This window comes from Opisthocomus hoazin, chromosome 9 (assembly GCF_030867145.1).
Source record: "Opisthocomus hoazin isolate bOpiHoa1 chromosome 9, bOpiHoa1.hap1, whole genome shotgun sequence".
Lineage (NCBI taxonomy): Eukaryota > Metazoa > Chordata > Aves > Opisthocomiformes > Opisthocomidae > Opisthocomus > Opisthocomus hoazin.
The window spans coordinates 37,538,526-37,566,409 of record NC_134422.1 but is presented as its reverse complement, the minus strand read 5'-3'; the positions used below and the strand labels follow the sequence as shown (position 1 = coordinate 37,566,409).

Below are 27,884 nucleotides of genomic sequence, written 5' to 3'. Positions count from 1 at the left end.
TCAAAACATGGCTCCTAGGTCACAGTGAGCCTTCAAAACAGGCTGCCCCCCACCAGCGCTGTGCCTGCATCCCCCCCAGCACCCCCCTTCGCTCCATCCGTGCGAGCTGGTGCTCCCCTCAGGTCCAGCAGCCCTCACACCTCACCTTGAGCTGGACCTGGCAGGCACAGAGCGGCTGCCCGCCCGCGAAGGATGCTGATGGGAAGCCAGGGCCCCGCTCAGAGGAGGAGGGCACTCCTGCACCCACCTTCGCAGGGAGAGCTGCCGAGCACCTCAGAACCGACCCTGGTGACAAACGGGACGCTCCAGGGTGGCTCTCGCCAGGGCGAGGTAAAGCACCCACATGCTGGGGAAGGGATTTTTCAGAGGCATCCCTAAGAAAGTTGCTTTCATGTCCAAAAAATCTATTTCCATACTGGCACTCAGACAGCATGACGTGATCTGTCCGGTGGGTGCTGGGACCCGTGCTGGACCCCAGCAGGAGCCCGCTGTGTTGCACCAGACCTGCCCCACCACGTCTCTGAGGAGATGGCCCAGCCTGCAGGAGCCATGGCTGGCACTGCATGAACCACTTGTCCTGCTCCCATTCCCAGGAAAAGCTGGGCTCCGGGGGGAGCAGCGGGGGCTGTTTGGGGAAGCCACCATCCCCTGGCAGCCAGCTGGCTCCTAAGGATTCAGATGGTCGTGCAGGGAGAGCAGCCTCCTCATGACGGAGGTCCCCAGCCCTGGAGAACAAGCAGTCATGCAAGCCCCGTGCAGGGCAGGGGGCAGGCTGGGAAGGCAGCAACCACAGGCCAGCCCCCGGTGGGCTCTCGGGGATGCCAGCCAGCAGAGCTTTCGACTCTAGGTGTGTTCCTGCTGCTTCCAGCTGTTTTGGAGCTGTGGCCATCCAAGCTTCAGATGGGCAACCTCCAGGAGAAACGCTCTGACTCAAAGCATTGGCCGGGCTTGCCTGGACCAGGGCATTGTGCCACTGACTCACTAGCGTGTTTGAGGGGGGTAAGGGAGGTGGACAGCTTGAGCCCACCAGCTCGCACCCGGTCTGGCTCTGATCATCAGGAATACAATTACCTACACAAGGAGAGGTGGTACCTTCTGCCTGAAGCTCTGGGCCTGGGTTTGTGAGCTGAAGTGCTACAGAGGACTTGCTGCTAGAGCCCAGAGCATCCAGAACAGTTCCTGCCACCAGCTCAGCTGGGTTAAATGGGACCTGCTGTTCTGGTTGAGCAGAGCTGACCTCAGATGCAACAGAGACCAGAGAGACCACAGCATCTCGGCCATGTGTGCCAGGTGGCTGGGGCAGCAGCGGGGCTCGAAATGCTGAATCAGTTGCCCAGCAGTGCTGGAAATGAGCTGCAGCACTGTTTTTCTCATTGCAGGGTGATGCACTGGAGTGTGGAAAGTCCACGCTCTTCCCAGCATCCTCCCTGAGGAGCATCTGCTCCACACAGGAGGTCACGTCAGTGCCTAGCCTCTCGCCAGCCTCCTGAGCCGGCAGCTCCTCCTCTGCACCCAAGGTGAGCAGAGCCTCCTCCCACTGCTGCAGCTCCGCGTTATCCACACTGACGTTCTGGAGGGTCTGGCAGATGTTTCCATCCACCTCACTCTTCTCAAAGAGGGTTTCGATAACTACCAGGAGGGAGTCACTGTCCTCCTTGGCATCACCAACTCCCTCATTCTGGCTTGGTCCATCAGGCTCAGTGGTGAGATCTGGCAAGGAGAACTGAGGCACATTATCAGTGTGGGAGATGTATATGGATGCGTCCTGCTTCATCATGGCCCCGAGAAGAGAACTGGGATCTACCGAACGCTGCCCCACGCGGGAGTCTGCCTGTGGCTGTGACTCCTCCTGAGCCTGGAAGGAGTCAAGGAACTCGGGAAGGTTGTTCCTGTACAGGACTGCTTCCCCCGTGGCAAAGCTAAAAGGCAGCTGCAGGTTTCTCTTCCGCAGGTGTTCCTCCCCTTCTTCATTCCTTCAGGGTAGAGGGGAAAAAGAGATGGAAACAGCATGAACACCTCCCCTGGGCCAGGCAAAACCACCCTCCCAACAGCAAGATGGGAGCTCACGGACCTGCTCTGGCATTTCTAAAGAACAGGGCCCTAGACTGGGCTGGCCACCTTGCTTGCTGGTGGAGGACTGGTGGTCTGGGGAACGCAAAGCGAGGTCTGCATGGCTTAGGGAAGGGCTGCGTGTCCAGGGTTCACCCCAGGCAGGAGCGAGCATGTCTGCAACCACCTTCTCAGAGCTGTTTCACTCATGACCCCCTGCTACAAGTGCCAACCCAGGCACCCCTTCCTCCACCCTCACTGCCTCCACGTGCCCTGCGCAGCCCCACGGCCTCCCACACTGGGAGCAGGAGGACGCAGCCGGAGACCCAGTGATACTCACGACAGGGCTCGCTGCCAGGCGATGATGAAGTCAGGCTTGCCCGCTTTGTACACCAGCCTGGCTTTGGCCTGCACCCACACCCAGCCACTCTTCTTGGTCAGCAGCCGGAAAACCGTCAGCCCGCTCTCCCCAGTCTTCATCACTGGGGCAGGGAAAGAAGAGAGGCGGCACCAACAGAGTTACTCCACAGGGGCGGATAAACGGCACGGGCAAGATGCCACCATGCCGAGCATCGCCTCGCACCCAGAATCGGCAGGACACAGCCAGCCCACGATGCCACGTGTGGTGCTGTCCCCCCCGGTCTGCTCCCCGAGCAGCTATCACCCCCAGGAAGGGAGAGCCTTTATCACAGCTGCTCCAGACCAGGAGATCTGGCCCACCAAGGAGCAACACTACTGGCACTGCCAGAGCTACAAGGGCCCCCATGAACGCGCTCGCCTCGATGCCCCCCCCTCCACCCTGTACTCACTTCTCACATGGTTCTCTGCGCAGTACATCACGTCAGCCACGTGCACAAACTGGTACCCGGAGCCCCCCCTGCACAGCTCCGTCTCCGTGTAGCCCAGGATAACCTTCCCCCTGGAAACAGGGCAGAAACCCAGTGGCACCGAGGGACAGATCCCCCAAACTTGACCCTGCTGGCCAGATGTGATCCCCCTGCCCAGTGCCCAAGGCAGCCAGCCAGAGCTTCCCACCTTGGGCGGTGCAACTCTCCATCCTGGGCTGAGCTGCATCCCCTACTCCACAAAACCCCACATGGGGTTTGCTGGGCTGAAACACAGCAGCCAAGAAGTGCTGCCACCCAGTTAATCTGCTCCCCGTGTTACTGGGGGGCTGCAGAAATACCCAGCAGCGGATGGACAAAAGCACCAGGCAACTTGCCACAGGAGTTGGGTCAGAAGTGTCCTGCTCCCATGGGCTCTGGCTTTCTGTCCGGCAGAAAAAGACACCCACGCAGCCATGGATTTTGCCACGGGGAAGGTGTGAGATGCCCTACCAGGAATCACAGGCCATGGGAGTGAAGTCCAGCTTGTGCTTTGTCTGGAAGATCAACGTCTTGGTCTGAAGCTCCAGGATGGACAGCGGCTGGAGGGGAGTTGCAATGGCGAAGAGGCCAAGTGGGGACCTGTCCGATGCCACCTTCTGCTGCCCGAGAAGGAATTTCAAGCGTCCACGGAAATTCAAGGCCTTAGAGATGATTAGAAAGTGTGGGTGTGAATCAAACCGGGTGATGGGAACTGGCTGTGCTCCCACCCCTGGGGAACACGCTGGGGGCAGAGGGGTGTCCTGGCGCAGGGCTGCATTACCAGAAATCCCGAGGAGTTATCCAGCAAGCAGCGGAAGCGGCAGACGAAGCTCCTCTCCACGAAGGAGGGCTCCTCGGGGCGGAGGTGCGGGGGACTGGACACGGTGCTGCATCCAGCCGGCAGCAGCTGGTCAGCGGGAAGGGCTGGGAAACCAAAGGGAAAATGAAGTTTTCCAAGCTGCACACCTCGAGCTCACAGCCTTGCAGATGTGATCCTGGTGGAGACTTCGCTGCTCAAGTGAACCCATGGTCTTCACAAGATGGGTAAGACCTTGCCACGGGAAAACACCAGTTCACGATAGTTTCTGGTCCCTGCTTGCCTCCCAGACAAGAGCAAGACAACAAGCCACCCCCACTGAAATAAATATTATTTCAAACACCAAAAAGCAAAAAGGTTTGGTGGAGGTGTCCCCATCCCTCCAGCACAGCGAAAGACAGCACATCATTTCTGTTGGCTGCTTTTGATGACAACCCTGGGGATGGCTGTGAGTCCCGGCAGGCGGCTACGGGATGCTCCTCGGCACAGGGCTGTGCTTGGTGGGTATGAATTCCACCAGGAGGCTTTTCCAGCACGGGGTGGCCACGCAGAGGCAGCTGGCTGGTCCCCAGGGATCGGCACTGGTGACTGCCCCGGCACTCACCACTGGCTGCATGCTGGGTGCTGCCGGGTGCCGGGGTCCCGTGCAGCTGGTGGTGGAAGGTGGCTCTGTCATCCGCATGGATCAGCTCGTACACGCTCTGGTAGATGAGATCTGACTGGAATGACACAAGGGGAGAAGAGCATCGACTCCTGCCCAGTCTGGCAGAACAGCTCCAAGGTTTCTAGAAGCAATAGAAATGGCCGTGTCCAGGTAACCTTGGCTGCTCAGGACTGTCAACACCACCCACTTCACCAGCGTCTCCTGGCCATAGCTGAGCAGAGCTTTCCACCCTGTTCCCCACACTGGCAAGGCTGGGGTTCTCCTGGTGTCACCCAGCCCTTCCACAGATGTTTCAACACTGGCTCTGGCTCCTGATCCTTAACCACAACTCATGGGAAACGTTGAAACTCCAGCCCTCTGCAAATAACCAGGTTTGTTTCTTCCGCAGTATCAATGTAAAAAAAAAAATTTCAGGTTGATCAAACATTTTGACCAGATTAAACTCTTCCCCCCACAACCCCCACCCGGACCTGCTGTTTTAAAAATGGTTTTTGTAGGTTCTTTTACTCCAGACCTGTGGGAATCTGTATCCCAGTGCAAACCATCTTCCTTCAGTGGGCCACCAGCAAAGACAGACGTGCTGATGCTGGGCTGTTAGGCTGGTCACACAGCAGCAACACCAGTAAGTCCTCGCACCTCCTGCCTCCCAACACAGCCCCCTTCTTCCAGGGCCATGCCTGGGACCAGAGTTTCCCACCCTGGTCCTGCATGCTGTGATGGTCAGCATGGCCCTGCCAAGCCCATGGGCAGCTCAGGCCACCGACTGCCATGTCTCTGCCCTTGGAAACATGCCAGAGCAGAGCCTCCTGCGAGACATACAGGTACTTTGAGAAGACCATTCCCTGCCTCTGAGAGCTGTTTTGATGTGGGACATCAGCCCATGAGGATCCCAGCAAGCTGGAAAAGGGTGCAAAGAGACAACATAGAAGAAAGCACATCAGTCTCTGCAGATGCACCAGGAATCCATGCAACGAAATGGGCTTGGCAGCCTCATGGTCCTCCTCTTGACTCAGTCCTTTGGCCAAAGGAGCTGGATGTCAGGGAAACTGGAGATAACAGGGTGGATGCTGGGAGGGAAAGACCTGCTTTTCCTTGGCATCTCATGTAACCCACGGTACTTCAGGGCACTGACACTGCTTGCCAGCGAGATACCCTCAGCCCTCTAAGTGAGAGCACATGCTCCCAAGCAGCATCATACAAGAAAAATATCGCACCCCTCTTACGCACAGAGACAAGAGGATACAGAGTCTGTCATTGCTCAGCTTGCATCTGTTCCTACTAAAGTCACAAGCACGCTTGTTGGCTTTCACAGCCCCCAAAGAACATGACTCATTTGAAAATCTACATCAAAAATGACCCAAGGGAGCTGGGAGGGGAGAAGAAAAGAAAGCCCTGGCACAGCTATCGGCACCTCCTTCCCAGGCCTGGACCATACCCATCTGCTTACAGCTAGGAAAGAAGTGGTACCCACCTGGTGAAAGCCCAGGTAGTCCTGCACAGTAGGGGAGATGTAGAAGATGTAGCCATCTCCAGTCACGGCGATGACAAATCCATTAAGTGCCTGAAAGCATAAGTTGAGCCCAGAGTTACTCTCCCTAGCTTCAACCCAGCTGCTGAAATATGAACTTCTCCAGGTGTTGCTTAAGCATTAGGGGACAGGAAGGGGCCTTCTTCACCAACAAGGAACCCCACAAAATAAGGAAAGCACCTTGTGACCATGCAAGACTCTTAATCCTGGTTAGCTGGGGTTTTTTTCCAGTGTTAGCATGAGTAACGATCCAAGATGGACTGACCACTTCTTCTAGACCCATTGTTGAAGACCTCTCACCACAGAGCATCTCCTGCATCAGGAGGGACCAGCTAAGGAGGACCTAGAGTTAGTTACTTTCTCTCCAGGCATACCAGCTGGGTATAGGTATACTCTTCTTGGGCTCTGACTTTCTCTAACAAACCTGTCTACAACTTCAGTAACAAGCAGCAACAGGCAGTGCAAAGGGAAGGAGGACTTCTCTGAGCCGTTCAGGAGCCTGGTGACTCCAGGAGAAGCCTAGCGTCAGTTCAAGCATAATGAAGCCTTCAGAAATAGCAACCAAACTGCAGTCAGTCACTGACCTGACCTATTTATCCACTCATTCATTTTAAGGATGACGTCCAAAGGCAGTTTGGGCCTCGCTCTTCACCCTGAATTTCACAATTAGGAGGTTATACAACCTTATTTCTGCACTTGTGTATGTCTTTCCCCCACACTTTCTCCAATCACCTCCCAAACCTGCCTTTTAACCCTTAGCACCTGAGGACATTGCTGTCCATCAGGCTCCTGCTCTCCACTCCAAGGGTATGTGAACAACTCATCACAAAGTACACAAGGGAAGACCACCGCTATCATTCAAAGATAGTAATGCAGCTAAAACCAACACCCACCTGGAAAGCAAACTAGGTGGAACAATCTGGAAACTCAGATCCCAGACTTGTGAAGGCCTCGACATCACATCTGCAGTGTCTGACATGGCACCCCCTGGTCCACATAAGCATGCAGATTGTTTGACACATCTTTGAGGAGGCAGCAGCATCCTGTTCTCATCTGTGATTATGCAGGACCACAACCCCTTGCTCATCTGATTTTGGTCTTGGTCCTGACAAATGGCTTCAAGAGGCTCCATTGCTCTTGAAGGCCCTCAAACACGTCCTGGCATTGAACTGCCAATATGAGACACTGTACTGGGAAAGCTACTCTCATCTTTCCATTGTTCTAGATGACAGAAGATAATGCTTTAAACACAAAAGGCCCTAATCTCTGTAAAAAAAAATAAATCTTTGTGATCATACTATCTGCCAACTTCCCTTCTTGCCTTGCACTCTGCAATTACACACGTGTGGCCTGCAGCTAAATACATATCCAAGGTAGCTCCTTGCTTGAAAAAGACCAAACCCACACCAAATCAGAGAAACTATTCCAAAACTATGGGAGGTCATGGCTGGGGTGGAGGGAGGGGAGCTCACGCATCAGGTGAATATCCAGAAAAAGAGGCAAGATGAAGATCCAGTGGTACCTGGTGACCATTTCAGGCTGATTTCCTCCAAAAGGAAAGTACTGCACTAGATAGTAATTCTTGCTCCCTGTTCTTGTCTGCAATATATTTAATTTATTAGTGAAAAGGAGACAAATTAGGAAAAGAAAACCCTAAGTGGAAGTCTGTGTTTAATCAGCATGTGAGCAGAAGTCTCAGCAGATCTCATAAGCACCAAGCCAGGATCTGCCATGACAATTACGGACTCTACCCTCACTGCTCAGCTCAGCCACACCGAGTTGCCCCTGGGAGGGACCACGGGGACACGCTCTTTGCTTGAGACCAGGCTGGAGAGGAGGGTCTGGCCACCCATGCTGCTCCTTCGGCTCTGCTCCTCCTCTTCCCCCATGCAAAAAGGGGGCAGGAGCAGTCGGCTGACAGAGCTCATGCATTTGCCCATTTTCAGTGATGCTCAGGCTCGCCTGGGATGGCTTTTTTTAGTCACTTGGATTAATTTAGAGGCTGCTGGATTAGGCATGTTGCTTGACACCGTACAGATCCAGCTTGCAGAGAGACCGGTCCCTCTCCTTTGTGTGCTGCAGTTTCCCCCAAGAGGCCCTGAGTCAGAGTTTTCTGCAAATTACAATATCTGATTAAAATGTTCTTTGAGTGTGAAAAAACATCAGGCAGCTCAGCTGGGGGATTTCTGTCACATTAACACCTCATAAGCTCTCCAGATGCCTTCAATCACCCGAGGCTGCCAATACGTTAGTGGCTCAACAAATTGCCATCATATGGTCCAGCTCAGACCCCGAGGGAGAACTCAAGAGCAGCTCCATCAGGAGACTGGGGCAACCACAAGCTCCCTCCTGGCTATTGTGTTATTCTAGCTGTTCCTCCATGACTGTCACACTTGCAGAAAGCTGAGACCACTCCTGGGAGCAAAGTCCACATGGGAGACCATGTGGCCCGAGCTTCATTGCCAAAAGTCATGGTAGGCTCCCAGGAGTCATGACCTCAGCGAAATCCCCCTTGGGGGCTCCTGATGGGGCTCTGCTCACACACGCCTGCCTGTCCATAGCGGTGAGCACTCATGGAAGGCTGTGCAGCAGCAGGGCTGAAGGCACAAAAGTCAGACTTTAAGGAGAGCCAAGCATCCACCTGCTTTTGCTTGAAGAGGTGGAAGAAGGGAGAAGAGGACTCAAGGCTCAGAAAGCACAGACATTTGCAATACCAGGAATACAGCCATGGAATGACTGAAGGTCTTGCACAGACTTGCCCTGCAGCCCCAAGGAGTACATTTTAAGTTGACATGCCCAGATGTTTATTCGGCAACCAGCCTTTCCATATGACCTTTTTATCCCATTTCCTTTCAGCTTACATTTATAAGTTGCAGCCCAAACCAACAGCATTCTGGTCAGCTGATTCACCAGCTCCTTGTTCTCTGAAGTTCGTTGAAAGCTATTTCATTAGGCACATACTGGCCTTTCTACAAAGCAAAGCTCCCACCACCCACTGATTTTGTCTACCACTGTCTTCCAAGCTCCATCTTCCCTTCTTTTCCCCCTACAAACCGAACCAGGGCTATTTCCATCACAGGCAGGCTGTGAACTCATCCTAGGGAGCTCATGCAACACCCCAGGCAGGACAAACAGCTCTGGCAAATGTTTTGTCCTGCAGCTACCACCATTCTTCTCTTGGCATTTAATAGAGCACAAGGAAACCACCACGTCTGAGACTAATCAAGGATCAGTCCCTACACTGCTGCCTGGTACCCCTGCACCTCTTGGTTGGGATGGATGAGCTCGTGTACATTCGGTCAATAAGCTGGAGAGCGTCCCAAGGAAAAAATTGTAGAATCATAGAATGGTTTGGGATGGAAGAGACCTTAGAGATCATCTGGTTCCAACCCCCCTGCCATGAGCAGGGACATCTTCCACTAGACCAGGTTGCTCAGAGCTCTATCCAACCTGGCCTTGAACACTGCCAGAGAGGGGGCATCCACAACTTCTCTGCCATCTTTGGGCTCCGTGACAGCTAACGTCTGCAGCTACAGGCGCAGAGAGCACCTGACGCCTTCGCATGAAGGACACAACCCACCACCCCAAGCCCTGCTCTCTTCACGGATGCAGTTTATGGTACAGCTCCTACACAGCTGCTGCAGAGTAACCAAAGCGGCAGCAAACTGCGGTGGGGGGGGGGGAGAGAATGGTGGGGACAGGGACCCATCCCAGCCAGGCAGTGTCACTAGTCCCTGTCTCAAGGGGCCCAGCACACACAGAAATCACAGCGAAGCAGCTCCTGGCAAGGCAGGGTCTCCTCTTGCTCCACAGATGGGACCACATGCCCCATAGCTGCTGTGCGGTTCGGCAGAAGGGGACCAGCCATTGTGCCTGGCGGATGGCAGGAGCCAAGGGACAACCCCAAGCAACGAAGCTACGGCACGATACCTGGAGCAGCAATTCCCCCTCAGGAAGCGGCTCCCCGTGGACCTGCAGGTCTCTCCATCTGCTCCCTCCTGGGGCTCCGGGCTGGTCCAGCACACAACTGCCAACATCTGTAGCTGCTGCTGCAAGAAAGAGGGCAAGAAATGAGCACAGAAGAGGAAACCCAGGAGCCTCTCCCTCCTTCTCCTCCTCCCCACCCCAGTGCTGCTAATGCATGGCTGCACCACCCCAATGCACGGAGTCAAAGGAACATGAGATCAGTGGTAGCTGGAGCAGAGACCTTTTACAGAGCCATCTCCAACCTGCTCAATGCTTCCTCCAAGAGATTATTTCCCCTGCTTGGTCCCATTTCTGGGAAACCTCGCTTCTGCCAAGGTCTGAGGCAGAGATGCAAAGGACAGAGGTGAGGCGAGTGCTTCTGGGCTGCCCAAGCTAGGAAACACCACCCAACACAGTGAGAAGGCTTCAGGTTAGGGCCTGGCAGAGCTGAAGCTGGTTTCAAGCTGCCCCAGTACCACAATGTCTGCTTTCCTACCCTTCAGGGCTGACAAAAGACGACCATAAACCTTCCCAAACCATCTGAGATCCCATCAAAGCACCCATATATTTTCTCCCTTGCACCTTCAGCTGCTTGGAGGCAGATCAGAGGGTTGGTGGCTATGGCACTCCCAGTGAGACACCTGAGCAGCTCTCGGCTCCCAGGACTCACTGCCATGACCTCCCCAGGCTGATCCACATGCTGCTTCATGCTTCCTTGCTAGATGCCTTCAAGGCAACACCCATGGGTGCAGCCAACATGAAATCTTCTTCCCTGGTCACAGAACTTCAAGCATCATGGGACACACAGAAAGCCAGTTGTTCAGGGAACAGGAATGAGGACTGCAGCTCCCGGGCACATCCCCAGTGTTGTACTTTGTCTTCTCGGGAATTATCCTCAGAAAACCTCAGTCCAAACTCTGCTTCCAGCAAAACAATTTTCAAGGTGGGTTTTTTTGGTGTCATCTCAACCAAAAACCCACAGGAAAACTTCAGAACAGCCCCTGTGTAGGAACCACCCCACCTCTGCCACTGCCATGAGCTCCTGCAGCACCACAAGGTCAGACAGAACTTGCACACCTTGTTCACAGCCACATCCCGACAGAGCATCGCTGCCTGTCCTGTCTGAGTCCTCAGTTTCCAATGGTGCTGCATGACCTTGGCTAGATCCAAAGGGAAAAGGTCTCCTGAATTTGGGGGAGCGGTAGGAAATGAGGAAAAACCCCAAACCATCCCAAGTCTGACTACACATTTAATTTTCTCCATGGTAGAATCTCATCTCATCACTGAAAGATTTTAAAGGTTTGAGGTTTTTCCCCCCACAGTAGCACCAAGTTCAAAGCCAAAATAATTCCAAACCTGAAAGAAGTTTTACCTGAAACTGTTGCTAAGGGACATCTTGCTTTTCATGAAACCATCAATATGCAAAAGCATTTTCCCTGACAGATCAGCATTTTTGTATAAAAAAAAAAAACAGTTTGGGGTCACAACATCACTTAGGTCTATTTATATGTGGAGCCTGAGAGACAACAAGCACCTGCCCATGCAGACTTTCAGCAACCAGGCGCATGGTTAATGATAATTAGTTGAAGGTCTTGCACAAGGTGACACAGAGGAGCCACACCGACTCTTGCAGTCACACAGGTTTAATTAAAGTGAAAAGGATGCTCTGAGCCCATGAAGCAGAATTAGCCTTGATCTCTATCACTGACAGAACAGGGCTACTTCAGCCTCCCCCAAACCTTGAGCGCTCCTTGGAGATGCTCGGGCAGGAGCTGCACCTTCTGCCCTTGCCACCCTGTGCCCTAGCACACACCTTTCCCTCCCGACAGCTCACTTGAGGGTCAGTTTAGCCCACCCCCCAAAGCTGCATTGCTCCCGTCACAAGCTCATGTTTCCATTTCTGCAGGGGGCTGCCCTCCTGTGTAGACACTTCTCAAATTAGCGAGGGCTGGATGAACTGGGCCAGGGGACACAAGACCTCTAGGGAGGGTTGGGAAAGATGAGGTTCAAGGCCAGGAGAGCAGTCACCGTGCTCAGCTTGCTCATCAGTCAAGGAAAGGCACGTCACCGTGAGTTTGAGCCAGTCACCAAGCAAAAAGCCTCCTTGCACAACTGCAAAGCAATCCCCAAGGAAAAATATCCAAAGCCCATCTGGACCACGGGTATGGCTTCAATTTGCACATGATGGAGCAGAATAGTTTCTAAATGAAACATCAATTCTTTTTTTAAAATTTTAATCCTTTTGAAGGGCTGACTCCTCTCTAAAGAATTGAAATGAGGCAAGCTGGCAGGGAAATTCAGAAAGAAACCAAGTTCTTCCAAAACAAAGCTCCAAAAGGGCAGAGAGCGTTGTGAGAGGATGCATGTCCTAAGAGCACGTGGTCTCCAGAATCCCACACTAAACACCTATTTGCTCATTTTGTGTTTTCCAGCAAAATTATTTCTTCCAACTCTCCCACTGATCTTAGCAAGTGGCTTTTAATCTCCCATCAGAGATGCTCACCTCCCCAACTTTCAGAGTGGTCCATTTCTGGACAGCTGAGCTAGAAAATCCTGCAGAATCTATCTCCCATGGGACACACTATGGTGACCTGGCTTGGGGAAAAGGCCTGGAGCACAGAGAGAGGGTAGGAAACCCAAAGAGATGGTGTCTGCCAACTGCTTTGCCACCAAGCATCATCACACCTGGCAGGGGCTTGCAAGGTCCTAACTTCAGGGCACGGATGGTAACTGCTGCTCCTAAGTATTGGTAGTGTAGAGCAGGTGGTGTTCACACCTCAGCATCCACAGCCAGAGGCCCTTTCCCACCAAAATAATCCAGGAACGTGTGACATCATCACTTCAACACCTGTGGTCCAGTCTCATTCTTGCAGAAGGCTTCTCTGCTTCAAGAGACAGCCACCCTACTGGGGATGGCCAGTGGTGGAGCAAGCATCCAGCAGATGGGCAGGGCTGAGGCTGCTTCCAGAAACCACAGCCATTTGTCAGTGGTCTAGATGATCTGGAGACCTCCCTGCACCCATTTTCAGGTGGTGACCCTCTTCATGTTCAAACATGTCATGACTGGGTGTCTTCCTCAACCAACAAGCTGGGAGCAAAGCATCACTGTGGCTCTCCCCCTCCAAACAGGTCTTTGAATTCACCCTCACTCAAATTGCCAAGAACGGCAGGGGTTGGGAGCAATCCCAAGGGATACCTGAGCGAGGAACGACTGACAGCCAGGGTTCTCCACCCCAGCAGATCAGGCTACGTGATGGGGAGATGCCACCCCCTGGAATCCCACCGAGACCCCCGGGTGTCTCAGCCTGATGAAGTCACATCTCCAAGGGGCTGCAGGCTAAGGTACACTGAAGAGAACTGATGTCAGGAAGAAGAGGAGATCCCTGTCTGCTGCAAGGCAGCAAAAAGCAGGTGCTAAGCCATATTAAAAGCAGGTTAATTGACCCTGTGTTTAAGGTACTCATTGTAATGGATCATTACACACTGAGACTCGCTTCCACAAGAAGCAGCTGAGACCACAAAGTTAATGGGATTAAAAGAAATAGGACCAACATGTATACAAGCTATAGTGTACCCACAGTAAAAGAAATTACTATAGATACAAGGACAATGCACATTTGCTGTTCGTGCCCAGCTTCTTCAGTCTCTTGTGAACTGAGAATTAACAGGAATTAATGTAAGATTAAAAAGACCATAACAAAAGTGACCTGCAGTTACTAGGCAAATTCTAGGCATTTGCTGAAGCAATTTAGTGATCATTTATGTTTTGAAAGTGCTAGGGTAGAGGCTATTGGTGTGCAATGTTTAAGAGGAGGGCTGGGAAATCCAGCTCTGTCCTGAACCCATACGTCATCCAGAGCACTGGAGGAGGCTTCCTGTTGCTGGTGTGATCCCCAAAGACTGGAAGGCTTCCATTCAGAAGGAAGCCAGGGAAGATGTCAGCTGGGATCATTAATGTTTTCAGCATTAATGAATCAGGAGGTGTCCTGTACATCCCCAAGAGCATCCCTTTGAGCTGGCATTCTTGCCTCTGCAAGGAGGTTTCTAAGCCCTGCAATGTGGAGGAAAGACCTCAAGCATGAGGAAGAAAAAGGAGCAAAGCAATCTAATCTCTGCTTTTTGCTCATCACATTCAAAGGCACAGCCATGGAGGCTAACACATCCCTTGCCTCTGGCATAGTTTTGTCACTGATAAGAGAGTAAACAATCCTGGAGTCAGTTCTGCTCTCATGGACTGAGTTATACCGGTGGGAGATGACAGACTTCACCTATGGCAAGCATTTCTCCTTGAATAGACTCCAGAGATGCCTGGCATCAAGAAACCAAGAGCTCCCAGCTCTTCCAACAACACCAAGCCACGCACAAACGTTTTCCTCTTGGACCCGATCCCAAAGCCCGTCAAATTAGCGTCAACCCTTGCCTCAGCCGTTTAACAAAGGCATCATGCCAAGCAGAGCAGGCTCGGCTCACACCATCCAAATAAAACAGGCAAATGTCAAGCCCACAGATTATAACCCTGATAGAAAAAGTCACCCAGCGTTTTTCTGAAGAGCACAGAAATGCCCAGGGGAGCGCCGGCAGCCCCAAAGCCCACGCCAGCCTCTCCAACCTCCTGCTGCAAACGGCCCCGCACAGTTCTGCAGGATCTTCTCCAGGGAGGGATTTAAGTGTGACTCCTTCCACTGTATCAGGTAATTTCAGGTCCAGATCCCTGCAGCTCTGGCCCGTGGTAACAGCAAACAAGGGCAAAAAAGCTAAATGCTGACTGCAGTGAGATTACCTGGTGAAAGCTGCTGCCAGCTGCCCTGCAGCAGAGCACTGCAGAGCTGCACAGAGAACAGCAGAGGTGGGAAGGGGCCTGGTGAGATCTCCCAGGCCAGCCCCCTGCTTGAGCAGGGTCAGCTGGAGCGGGTTTCCCATGACCATGAGCAGTCCCTGGCACAGATGGCAGATGGGGATCTTGGATCTAACCTTCCTAACTGCCCCAGTGCAGGAACAGTGAGAGCCTGAGGCTGCTAGTGGGAAGAACAGACCTGGGAGGATTCATCCTGCCCTCCTCCATGAGCAGGAGAATGGAGACCCACTGGGACTCCAGTTCCCATGGTGGCAGGAGCATGCCACCCAGCACAACCTCATGGGATCCAGTCTCTGCACTGGCACCTGCTGGTGCTCAAATGCTTGCCTGTAAAGGGCAGGTCTAGGCTTTGCTGCAAAGCTAGGAGGGTGTCATTGCAGCTGAAGTGGGGCAGCCAGGACCACTTGGACCTGCCACTAAGATGAGCTCTTGCTCAGCACAGACCAAGCAGAAGTTGTCTCTGGAGAGCCCTGGGTGCCCAGGAGAAAGGCTGTAAGACCTTCCCCAAGTTCATCCTAAGTATGCTGTAACCTTGAAATGAAAGCAGTCTAAAAATACTTCCACACATACAAGTATCAGCTGCAACACTGACTACTCTTCACAGCCTGTGACCTGCCACCTCTGCTGCATCAGCATGAAGAACAGCCCCTGAAGCTATCGAGACCTCCCTTAAAGGCACTTACAGGTTTGGTCACTTGTATAAAAAGTGGCTGAATCTCACTGCCAGATTTGTTCTGCACTTCTGTCTGCCAACCAATTTGCAGTGCCTGCTGCTTGCACCTATGTCTGATGGTCTCCCAGATAAATCTCGAATGACTTTGCTGATTCCCATTTCCTTAAGAGTATCTGCTCAAGGAGAGAAACTTCTCTACATTCGCAGTGCTGCTGGCTGCCTTGATGCCCTAGGCTCTGTATGGTGTGACGGGAGCTCCACTTGTTGCAAACACTGAGGTCTCATGGAAGTTTGGATGGATTTGTTTAGTGCTGAGTGGCTTGGAAAGCCTCCAGCTAGCTGGAGATCTGGGCTGGGGGTTCATTTCCTGGGGCTCGCGTAACAAAAGAAGCAGATGCTGGGGATTGCAGATGTGGCTCTGTCGAAGGTGAGAGCAGCAAGAAAACGGGGCTTAAAATGCTCTGTAAGGTGGAGAGGATGTGCTTAGGGTATGTGCTGCCGTTCTTCTACAGAACATTAGGCAAGCTGTTCCCCTGTGCATGTGTCAGCCCAAACTGGTGACAAATGCAAGTTGCAAAGCTAAGAAAGAGGGAAATCTGGACTTCTGGGTCTATTCCCTCTCCTGACTACAGGAGAGAGTCAGACCCAGGGGACGCAGCCACCACTGTCCCCCCGGCACTTGGCACACATCACCCAAGAGCCACTGTGGCTCGAGCACATCTCTTCTATACACCAAGCCTGAGACAGTGCTGCCTTCAGCTTTACCAGCAGTGGTTTGTACAACCATCACCCTACTCCTAGGAGAGCAGGGAGACAAATCCTGACAGCTTTCGTACTGCAGAAGAGCTTACTACATAAAATACGCTGAGATGTTAGGAACCAATCTCAAAGTCCAGTCCCACCCAACCCCAGGGGAAGGAGCAGTCCAGGAGCTGACAATCATGGCCAATCCAGACAATTTCCTTGAACACCCAACTCCAACCTCACATGCCAGATTTCCATTTATCTTTTTTATATTTGCACAGGAAAGACTGATACCAGACAGTGCCACATCTGCAGCACTTGCACCAAGGAACAAGTTACAGCAGATGTGTGTATGCCCCAAATGAGCCTGTGGAGAAACGGAGCTTCGAAAGCCTTCCTCTCGATGCGTGAAGCTAGTCATTTCCAGCAAACTACAAGTTTTTCTGGTTTCTCATTAAAGCAGGGACAGAAGAGAACACTTAAAAGCAAAGCAGATTCAAAAGACGATCCCGTGAGTCACTACCCTGCAACAGCATCTCCTGGTTTCCAAACAGCCCTGTGCTCTACAACCAAATTCAAATCCCAAAGCACTCTCTTTCAACTTTCAAAAATCAAATCCTTGTGAGCTTCCAGCTGCAGTCCTGCTGCCTGCTTATCCAGCTGCAGACCTTGAGCATAAATCATAACCATGATCCCACCCAGGTGGGAGAGCAAAGGATACAGAAGCTCCAGTGTATCTGCTGCTGACCCAGAGCTCTTGTGGCCTTGGCCACCACCCTCGCTGTGCCCACTGGCCATCTCTTCCTCACACCCCGAGGAAGGTGATGGTGAGCTAAAAACAGCATTATGGAGGAATAACACAGGGATAACCAGGAAGGGACATGTAAGTTTCACACCAGGCAAGCACAAAAAAGCCTGAGCTTTGGGAGCAAATTTCCTGGACAATCTGGCCATTGATTCCTTTCCTGCTTTGAGTTTGTTGATGGGGCTGGGCTAACACCAGCAGGAAGGGATATCCCAGCCAACACACGCTGCCCAGCACCAGTCCACTGCATGAGGTGGCCAGGCAGGCAGAGCTCTGGCACAGGCCCTAGATGACCTGGTCTGATCCCACCCAGATGACATAAGCCAAGTCCTTTTCCCTAGTGTCCATCAGATAAGCAAGCACTGATATCAGCATCCAAACCCACTACGGGTTGCCTCCCTGTCTGTGCCATCCAGGACGCGGCCCCAGACCCTGCTGCCTGACTTCCTAAACCCCATTAAACAGGTCTGTCCCCAAGCCACGGGCACATAGCACCCATGTATCAGAAATACCAGAGAAGATGGAGAAGGTTTTCAGCCTTCCTCACATTTCTCCTCATGTAAGCAGCCAGACAAGTTGCAGGCAACAGAGGGAAGCTCAGTCCTACGGCTGGAGGGAACACAAGAAATGCAGCACAAGAAAACAAGGAGCCTCAGGACATCACCCTGAGCCCACTTACAATTTCCTTTCTGAAAGGAGAGTTTGGACACTGGGTATAAACCCGAGCCTGCAGAAAGACAGATTTAGAGGCCACAAGACAGCCAGCCCAGAGCGTGGATTCCTGAAAGACAACAGATTCAGTTGCATCGTGCTGCAAAAGTCCCCTCTGGGTCATTGAGATTTTGGCAAGAATCTATCACAAATCCTGTTTGCTTTGTCCAGCAGATGAAGCAACCTTACAAAGTTGTTGTGCAAACATTTACAGTATGCACAAAAATCCGTGCAAACCCAGCTCCGAATCCAACATGCAAAGCAAGAGCCTCACTCGGTCTGAGATGCAAACTGGTTGAGACACCAGGAACTGGTCATTTTTTCCACGAAGAGTAATCAACCCCAAAAGCCGTACAAGGTGAGAAAAAGATCAGAAGAGCTGCAGAGCTTGTCAGAAAACACTATCGATCCCTGCTGAGCTTTCAGTCCATCCACAGAAGTTATACCATTTCTGTCCTGCTTAGAGGAGGTCTTATAAAACATTTCTAAAACAGATCCTTCTCCACCAGCTGCTGCTTGTCCATGGCATCTGCGTGGCAGATGATTTATATTGACCACCGCCATAGGTGCCACACGCATTTTTGAGCCTGCTGGTTACTGCAGCCCTGTCCACTGGCATCAGAGGAGAGGACTCCAGGAAAACCTGGAGCTCCTGGGAAGTTACCAGCAAAACCTCCATACTGGACCTGCGAAGGTCTCTGAAGCTGTTCAGGGAAGCCTGTATGCTGGTTTTTCTGCTTCAGGTGGCCTTGCAGCAGGTCAGAATGGGGTAATTCCACAGCTCTGACCAAGGGCTGCAGTCAGACAAGCTCAGCCCACACAAAAACCTGGCACAGCCAAAGTGAGCTTCTGGACACCAGCACAAATCCTGTCCAACTCAACCTAGGCCAGCTAAACACCAGTGAAGTTTCACTGATAACTCAAGTGGGCGTTGCATGCTCTGCAGGACAGTTTAACCCTCTCCATCTGGAGAGGAAGGTGTGTGGATCCTTCTGCCCCCAAGAACAAACCAGGTGAAGACCTGTCACCTCTGCAGGGTCTTGCTGAGATAGTTTCCAAACCAGCAAAAGCCAATTCAAGGGCAGCAGGAAGAAACACTGACTGATTCGGACGCGTTGCGGAGGAACAGAGGTTCAGAAGAAGCATCATCCATCTCTCATCTCTCATCAATCTCTCCCCAAACGTCTGAACTGAAAAAAAAAGCAGCCAAGAAACCCACCACCAGCAACAAAAAGCCAAGGTTCGTCTCTACTCCCAGAAGCACTGCCACAGGCAGGCTGTACGGGACACCTGATGAATCAGGGAGGGAGAGCTAGCAGAAGGACACCACCGGTGGGCAGCAGCTAATTCCTCCTGCCTTGCACAAACGATTGGTCTGTCTCCTGCCCCAAAGACTTGAATGTCTGCTCCAACGACACGAAGCCAAGAGGAGGCAGAGCCTCGGACAGGCTTTTTGGCACCTGCTGCTTTTCCTGCAAGAACCATCACTGGCAGCACATGGGATTTTTACTTCCCCGGGCAGGCGTACAACCAGGGTCACTCACTGGCATCTGCCTCACTGCCAGACTAGTTATAACAACGTACTTTGCTTCTACATAGACTCTGTTAACCCTCTGCCTAGGAGAAAGGGACTCAACAGAAATGCTTGGAAAGAGGAACTCTATCAATATGGCACCAATTAAAGCTGCCAGGTGACAAGGCAACAGGCTTGGGCTGCTAATGGAGAGAGGTCGAGGCAGAGGACAGGGATGCTTGCCAGGCAATGCCACGCTCTCCTTCTGGAGGAGAGGAGCCTGCACGAAGCAGAAAGCAGACAACAGCAAAACTGAACCAGAAAGCATGGCACAAGGGCTTTTGTCACCTCCCCCTGAAATGCCTGATGTGATACACCATGAGCAGGCTGCCGTGACTTCCAGATAACATGGGTCTTCATCAGGCAGGGCTCGAACCAAGGTCGACCTTGATGAATCGGTGGGATGATCTGAAGTCAAACAAGATGAACTTCAGGGCAGAGACAGGCAAAGCACGGGGAGGGAGTTGGAAATCACAGGCACAGTGGCCAAATGGGAATAATTGGCCTGGCAGAACGGGTCTCCAAGGAGGGGCAAGGCTGCCACCGAACATGAATCCATTCTATGGTGATTGCTTTTCCAAAGCAGCTGTCACGCTGGGAAGCACATGCTGAGTGCATCCAGTGGGAAGCAGTCCTGCTTGGAGGCAGGGGTCCCAGCTGGAGTGCTTGGCATAGGGGTCTCCTCCTGGGGACTAGCATCCCCAGCTGGAGAGGGCCCTGGGAGAGCCCCAAGGGACTGGGCATGGGGCAAAAGCTAAGGGAGCCAAGTTTATTCCATCTGGGGGAGAGAAGACACAATAAGAACCTCTAAATATAGAAAGATGCTGACGGCTTCCTGCCCTCCACATGCTCTGCCTTCATCAGGGTCCATCGCCCACTCCATCAAGCACAAGGCACTGGAGATGAAGCACATGCTTGTCCGTACATCCTGACCCCGCTCCATGCCACCCACTCTGGTGCCACAGAGTCTGGCCCTATCAGCCCGATTGCTGCCTGTCTTTGCACATCAATGGAGAAAGCAGGTTCATGTTATACCACAGCACTGCCTTGGACAGAAGCACCTGACATCACCAAATCATCACATCTTGCCATTGTGGCATTAGGCTGCCAACTCTACTCATAGGAAGGCAGGGAGTGAATCCTGTTTCCCAGGTTTGTCTCCCAGAAAAGCAGACAATGCAGGAAAATACACACAGCAAAGCTCACACTCAGCCCAACCTTGCCTTTGAGGAGCCCAACAGCATCCAAAGCTGCACATGCAGCAATCACCCCTCTTGAGCAAAGACAGCCAGCACAAGACACTTTCCCTCCACAGCAAGGTGCCTCTTCCAGCCCCCATCATGTCCTTTCGGGTCCTCCTCCCATGAAGGACCTCCTGGGTCACAGCCTTTCTGACCCAACCAGTACCAGCACAGGCTCAGCAAAGCCTTCAGCTGCTGGCAGCCCTTCAGAAGATATGCCAGAGGTGCTCAGGAACAGCTAACACGAGACAGGTCAGGCCAGCACCTAGCATCTCTAGGGCAAGGACAAGGGCTCACCACACTCATAGCCACACTGGGTGACCTCCCAGCCACCCTCAAGTCCTTTGCAGAGGTAACACACTGTTGTGATGCTCCATCACTGCCCCATGGATGGGAGTTGGGGGAACAGGAGTGAGCTGCTCTGGTTCCCACTTGAGAAACCAGAGAGATCCCACCATTGCAGCCCCACGTGTGAGCTACAGCTTCAGGAGCAGGAGCTGAACTGTCCGCAACTCCTGGGCCTGGGAGAGCCTCTTCAGTAGGGTATGGCATGAGCACATCAGCACAAAACTTCCCTGGACTGTGGCTGGGGCACAAGGGTGGTCGGGCAGGTCTGTGCACCCAGGGTAGCTCAGCTGGCCTCCTCTTTGCAGTACTTTTCTTGCTCCTAAAGGCAGCACCACATCAAGTGATGTGTAATGCGTACGAGGGACCCCTGCTCCTCGAACTCCAGGTCTGCAGAAAAACCCTGGAGCCCCCAGCACAAGCATTTTCACAAGCAGTAACTATCTCTGATACATCAACGATCGCTGAAGATCCAGAGGGCAATCGCTGCGGTGACCTGTGAGCAGGAAGGGAGCTACGTGCACATCAGGGAAAAGCATAGCAGAAAGCCCCTGGTGCCAAGAGCGGAAGCAAAATAGCAGCAATGTCCAGCCATAATCGCTCTCCTGGAATGGTTGCTGCCCTGTGCCAGGGTCTCCACAGCAGCAGGGCTGCAGAGAGGCAACCGTGAGGAGATTGGTTTTCCAGGCGCATCAGCTCAACCTTCCATCCCACAAAAACGAACTGGGGTCTCTGGGTATGAGACATCGCCCTCAATCTCACAGAAATGCTCATTAGATAAGTATAATAGAGCCACCACAGCTGAGCCCAGCAGGGCCAGGGTGGCAAACACAGCAGCCAACCACCAACCTATGAGACCCCCCCCCCAAGGAAGAAAGCAGAGAAAAATGAGTTAATGAGGTGCCAAATCGAACAAGGGCCTTAGGCGCAGCCTTGTCTGCCATCCTCAATGAACAGAGCAGCCCTGTGCAACACCTCCTACACCTGCCTGCCCAGGAGAGACACGGCAGCCCACAGACCCCAGGGGTTTTCAGTTTAATTATAAACTACAGTTCCAGGTAGAGGAGGGAAATGTTGCTGTTCAGCAAAACACACCTTATTTACCTGTTGCTCCCTTCTTCACCACGGGCTGCTGGGAGCAGGACACAGGAGGGTTTTTGGAGGTAAAGGAGGGGTAGTTCAGCTGCTAATGACAAGTAGATGGAGAAACTTTGCAGGAAGTCTCAGCCGCTGAGCACGCACCCAAGCTGCTCCCCTACACCCATGGTGCAGTTTCTCTGCCAGACACCCCCTCTGAAAGCAACAGGGCCAGGGTCCTGTGCTCTCAATACCCCCACAACCGCTCCCGAATCACTTGCCACCCCTGAAACTTGGCTTCCAAAACCCAACTGGATGATCTCACTTCCTCAAGGATCTTGCTTTTCCAAGTGACCAAGCACCCATAACTGACTGAAGAGGGTTAGATCTGGGTGCGCAGCACCCAGAAGTGAAGGTGATTCCTTCCAGAGGGGACATGGATAAAACGTGTGTCATGGCAGCAAACGAAGGCTTGATGTGCAGGTGTCCCATGAGCACAGCACCTCCATTGCCAACTCCTCCACATGTCTGGAGACATGGCACTTTCCTCCCTAGTTTTCCAGGGCATCTTCAGGCCAGTACCTCAGCTAAAGGTGCAATGCTGATGCATTAACATACAAGGGTCTGACACCACCGCTCATCATCATCCTACCTTCAGAAGACACCATTTTCCACCCCAAAGCAAACATGGCTTAGGGTGGGATGGAGCTGCGCAGTGGGGATTGACCCCAGCGGCTTTTTTACCTCTCATAATGTGGACACTCACCCGTCAAGTAGCTCTTCACCTTCAGGTATCCGACAGCCAGTCGGAGGATGGAGAGTTTGTCAAGCCTGGCCCGCACATCTTCGGGGAAGGGCAGCAAGCCAGTCAGCGTGTTCAGCTCCTGGTTGAGTCTGTCTCTATGCCGCTTGGAGGGGTTGGACTTCACACCCTCAGGGGGTGGTGGTTTGGGGCTGGAAGAGGCAAAGGAGAGTTTAAACAAGCTGGACCTGCCCAATAGGCTCTTTCCAACCCAGTGTTGAATTTAGTGCAGCTGCAACAACAGTGAAACAATCAGGTGCCCAAGACAGGGCTACACGACAGCAATAGCAAGCTCCAGCAAGTCCACAGGACAATGGCTGGAGGAGACATGGCCATCGCAGCTGGCCACCAGGCATGATGCTCTCCAGCTGAAGCATGGAGTGATCCTCAGATGGGCACCTGAACAGGCAGCCTGGCTGAGAGCGCTCAGCTAGATACTACAGCCTTGCTCTCACCACTGGCAGGGAATGGGACAGCAAGGGCACAGACCTACAAGCCATCAGAGCCTTGAAGGTCTGGTTAGACTTTTCTACCCACTCTGCTCTGTCTGTCCTTTCTTCTTCTCTTCTTCCTCATGCCATACTCCTCCCACGCAGCAGATCTCTCCCTGGCCATGCTCCACCTGCTCACACCAGGTCCTCAGCATGGCAAGCACTACCTTGAGTTGCTCAGAGGAGTTAGATCAGCTGCTCTGCCTGCCAGGGACAGGGCAGCCCTTTGCAATGAGCACACTAACAAACAGCAAGAATGGAAAGCGAGAAGGTTCAGAAAGATTTGTTTATTTGAATTTATTTCTGTTAGCTTCTTCTAAGTTTCTTCTGACTGCTCAGAGCCTGAATCCATTGGTTTACTTACTAATATTGCAGAAAAAGAAAAGCACATGTGAAAGTCAATGACAGCAATTGGACAAACATAGTACATAGGGTGGTTTTAGGGAACAGCACTTATAAAACAGTAGGGTTTCAAAATTTGTTTTCTTCCAATATTCTGATTTCTGATCCTTTCAAATGGGCATTTCCAAGCTAAAGCAACATCCGATGCCAAACTTAGGCTCTGGGACCAGCCCTCAGTCTGCAGGAGTAGGGTCCATGAGAGCAGCTCCTGCTTGTCCTAAGCTCATATGGGGACCTGTCTCCATCAGCTGCAGTCATTTCACAAGCTGCAGCCACAGCAGTAAGAGCTTAGCTGATGACTTTAATGAGTCTGGGATGGCACCTTGTCTCCTTTGCTTTTTAATGCAGATTTTCTAGCTCAAAGAAAAACCCTTCAGACTCCCACTTTCTATTTGGTTAGAATGCATCCCCTAACACTCAGCTCATATTGTTTTGATGTAATTTGTCTAACCACGAACTCCATCTCTGCAGGCATCCTTGCTTCATAAAGCAGCTTTGGATAACAGGATCTGCCAGTATTTAGCAGCAATTTAAGCTCTCCCCTCTCACACCGCTCTGGAATCTCATCTGGCAGGACTGCTCGCATGTGTGACGAGAGGAAATGAGTATTAAACGAAATGCAGTGAGCTGCCTGTTGAATTTTCATTGCACAGCGTTACCAAGGGGTCTTTAAGCACGGGTGGAAAATCATAGCATTTCTCTGGAAAACCTCAATCACGCTGTTTTGTAACATGAGCATCAGGAAGGCTATACCCTGCTTCTCAGAGAGGCTGGGGACAACTCATCACCAAACTTGTCCAGACAAGCTGGGCAAAACACACTGTCACCGGTGCTTTGACATACTCAGTCACTCATCAGGAAGGAAAAAAATGATATAGTTTTCCTCTGAGACTGCCTCTGATTTAAAAACAAAAAAAAAAAAGGTGAGTTTCCTCAGATATCCTTTAAAGAAAAGTCCTCTGCCCACTCACTATCCAAATCTAGCCCACAATCAGCCAGAAAAGGAAAATGGGACTGGAGATGAGCAAGGAGTGCTGCTCTGTATGGGAAAGGATAAAACACAGAGGTGTAACCGGGTCCTAGAAAGTCTGGCCAAGCACTGAAAATGCTCTGGCAGAGACACATGGGGTTACACAGCCAGCAGTGAAGCACCAGAAGACTAACGAAGGACACCCCAACATCTGTCCCTGCATTCCTTCACGGCCACCCTTGAGAAGAGGGATGATGAAGAGGAAAACAGCTCTGGTGATGCCAGGCAGCTCTTCTGGCAGCCCATTTCCATGGGCGAACGCTGCACCCTGTGCCCAGGAACCCCCAGTGCCAGAGGCTTCACAGTTCTCCATCCTTAAGGGTGCCACAGCAAAACAGCCTGCAGGTGCTCATCGCTGACAAATCTGTTCGCTCTCTGCCAGGCAGTTACGAAGCTCCTTGAGCTCTGTGCTAGCCAGCAGGCAGGGCCAGGAAAACCACCAGTCCCCATCACACACAGTTCCCAAGGGAAAGGCATTGGCTTGAGCCCAACCACCTTATTAGCCACCAGAGAATCTGCACCGGTGAGCACCACAGGTAATGATGTTCCCTATGCTCATGGAAAAAGTGAAGCTTGGTCTAAATGTTTAAAACCTGTTTAAATTCCCTGCCCTTAGGACTGTCTCCATCTGCACTGCAGGGCAAAGCTCTGGGTCTCCGCCGGTCCAGGGCACCATGCACGGCTGTCCCAGGGAGCGGGGCTACCTGAGCCCAACCCTGGAGTTCAGCGAAGCAGCTCAACACCTACGCAACAAGCAAGGAAAAGGCATTTTAAAGAGGTCTGAGCCACCATCCTGTTCGCAGGAGCCCTAACACGGCGCCGGTCTCATGAAGAGGATACGGTGCAAAGCTCAGTGCGGCCACGCCACAGCGTTCACGATGAAGCTGCGGAGAAAAGCCGCTAAGCCCCGTGCAGACGGGTCGGAGCGGAGCCGCAGGGAAAGCTCTGCTCCCAGCGTGGCAAAGGCCGTGCCACTGCTGCAGTGCTGGTTTTCCCCAGCTGCCCTTTGAACGGGGAACCCAGCAGGAAGTTTACCACTTTCGCAAGCTGGCAAGTACCAAGGGATATTAACAACAGCTGAGGTTGCCCGAGCTGATATATCGTCTCCTAATTTTTATTAGCTTTCTTTTTAATAAGTAAAAAGCCCTGAGCAAACAGCAGATGGACCAGAGAACTTCCCAACCCCATCCATCCCTCCCCATCCCGCTGCCCCCAGCCCTGCTCTGCCTGGCCTCTCCCAGCAGGACCCTGCTGCAAGATTTGCCCAGTCACATATGAAAATAATCTCTTCCAATTCCCAAGGCTGGCCCTGCGGTAACAGGGATCGAGGTCCCCTCTGCTCCACAGAAACACCTTCTCTCACAGACTGAGAGACACGAATCCAGCCCAAACCCTCAGTCTGGCCACGCCAGAGCTGGAACTGCTGCTTCAGGGTGCGCTAGAGAAAGGTTTAAGGCAGAGCAACTGCCCTTCACATCTTCATACTTCTTTCAGTCTCCCTAAAAAACACCCAAGAGAAGTTCTGATTCACCTTCTCACCATGCATTTATAACGCTGATGCTCCCTCCTCCATCCCAGGTTTGGGCTCAGCTCACCTGTCTCCCACCGCTAGCTCCTAGAAATATATATACACCTTTATTTCCTACATACGTGGTAACCTGAGGTCAACAGGCTGATGGGACTTCAGAGCAGCTACGGGGGACGGAGGCACGGCAGCCCCAAAGTTCGGAAACTCCGGTGAAATATCAGGGGGGGCATTACACAACAGCTATTGAGCAGCCCGCTAATTAATTATCGGGGAACAGGGCTCTCTTGGTAAACAGCGATTGCTGCACGCGTGATTGACGCGGGCACTGAAGGGTGAGCCAGCCTGCAACTCCAGCCAGAGGACGGCTGCGCCTCTCAAACTCCCCAACGAGCTTCCTCGGGGGTGACAACCATCATCGCAAGTTTTGATTTTTCCTCCAGCGCGCCAGAGCGTACGAAGCATTAGCCCCAATTAACCCTAATTAACACACAGAGAGGAGCCCAAGCACGCTGTCTCCCTACCTCTTTTGATTATTTAACGCGTGCAATTAGGGCGGCTCAGCGCAGCTCCCCAGTTCGGCTCCGGCAGCCCCGTTCTCTGCCCCCCCGGCCGGTCCCGGACCCCCCCCCCCCCCAGCACCCCCGACACTCCCCAGCTGCACCCACCGCTTCGGCACCGGCTTCTTCCTCTTCCTCCCCGCGTACATCCCGCAGGCAGCACCCAGCACCGGGAGCAGCGGGACCGGGCGGCCGCGCCCGGGGGCGGGGTTTAAGGAGGAGGGCGGTGTGGAGGCCCCGCCCCCTTCCCTCGCCACGCCACGCCCCCCCGGGGACATCGGACCGGGCCCCTGGCGGGGCAGCGGACCTGGGTAGGGGGTCCCTTGGAGCTGCTGTGGGCCAGGGACAGCTGCCACTGAGGGCTTGGATCTCTGAGGGCTTGGATCTCCGAGGGCTTGGACCACTGTGCCCTGGGGGTCTCTGTCCCCGGAGAGCCACCAGATCCTGGGGAACGCCATGCCCACGGGCCACTGTCCCCAAGGGGCCACCACATGTCTACCTGTGCCCACCCATGGGCTGCTGTCTCCAGGGAGCCACCGAATCCTGGGAAACAGTGTGCGCACAGGCCGCCCTGCCCGGGGAGATACAGTGCCCATGGGCCACCACGCCTTGAGGGTCACCATGCCCTGGGAAACACTGTGCCCAGAGGGTCACCGTGCCCAGGGAGCCACTGCGCCCCAAAAATCACCATGCTCACGGTGCCTATAGGCCACTGTGCCCGTTAACCACCGTGCACAGGGGGCCATCAAATCCTGGAAGCCACCATGCCTACGGGCCACCTCTAATGTTCTGCAAAAGCTGACCACTTCAGAGCAGTTTCCGAGCTCCTCCCATGCCTTCACCTGCAGGACGACCTTCACCCACAGGCTCGTGTTTCTGCTCTCTGTGCATCATGCTTGGTGGCTGTGTTGTCCCTGTAACACACCTGCCAGCCCTGGTGGCTTCCAGGGTAGCCAGGCCAGTGTAGGCCAGGAGATGCAGTCCTGCCCGACAGCCGCAGCCAGAGAGACAACGCAGAACCAGAGACACCTGAATTACTGCTCTGTTTCAACATCGAGATGTTTTGTCGTGCAGTCACCAATGAAAAATGAAAAACTGAGCAGAAAGATGCAATGAAATCCTTCATTGTCCTGCTCCACGGAGTAAACCTCCCCTTTTTC

At 52.9% G+C, this 27,884-nt stretch overlaps 1 protein-coding gene across 2 annotated transcripts; it reads right to left on the bottom strand.

The window, feature by feature from the left end:
- Window positions 1–77: 77 nt before the first annotated feature.
- Window positions 78–26,913, bottom strand: LOC142362376 (uncharacterized). 2 transcript variants are annotated; one of them, XM_075430324.1, is made up of 10 exons: window positions 26,833–26,913; window positions 22,681–22,868; window positions 9,855–9,973; window positions 5,868–5,957; window positions 4,337–4,451; window positions 3,697–3,839; window positions 3,387–3,577; window positions 2,859–2,968; window positions 2,390–2,531; window positions 78–1,973 (listed from the first exon to the last, which is right to left on the bottom strand). In XM_075430324.1, the coding sequence occupies exons 1-10, from the start codon at window positions 26,871–26,873 to the stop codon at window positions 119–121; spliced, it is 2,994 nt and encodes a 997-aa protein (XP_075286439.1). In that variant the 5' UTR covers window positions 26,874–26,913; the 3' UTR covers window positions 78–118. The 2 variants fall into 2 exon arrangements, with proteins under 2 accessions (XP_075286439.1, XP_075286440.1); XM_075430325.1 differs by having other exon boundaries at window positions 9,855–9,970.
- Between the last annotated feature and the right edge of the window lie 971 nt (window positions 26,914–27,884).

Excerpts from the sequence above, each read along its gene's own strand:
- LOC142362376 (XM_075430324.1), bottom strand. The coding sequence starts at position 26,873 with ATGTACGCGGGGAGGAAGAGGAAGAAGCCGGTGCCGAAGCG. Across the intron at positions 5,958-9,854 it reads AGGGGGAATTGCTGCTCCAG|GCACTTAATGGATTTGTCAT; the intron begins GTATCGTGCCGT and ends TTATGCTTTCAG. Across the intron at positions 2,532-2,858 it reads CGCAGAGAACCATGTGAGAA|TGATGAAGACTGGGGAGAGC; the intron begins GTGAGTACAGGG and ends TCCCTGCCCCAG.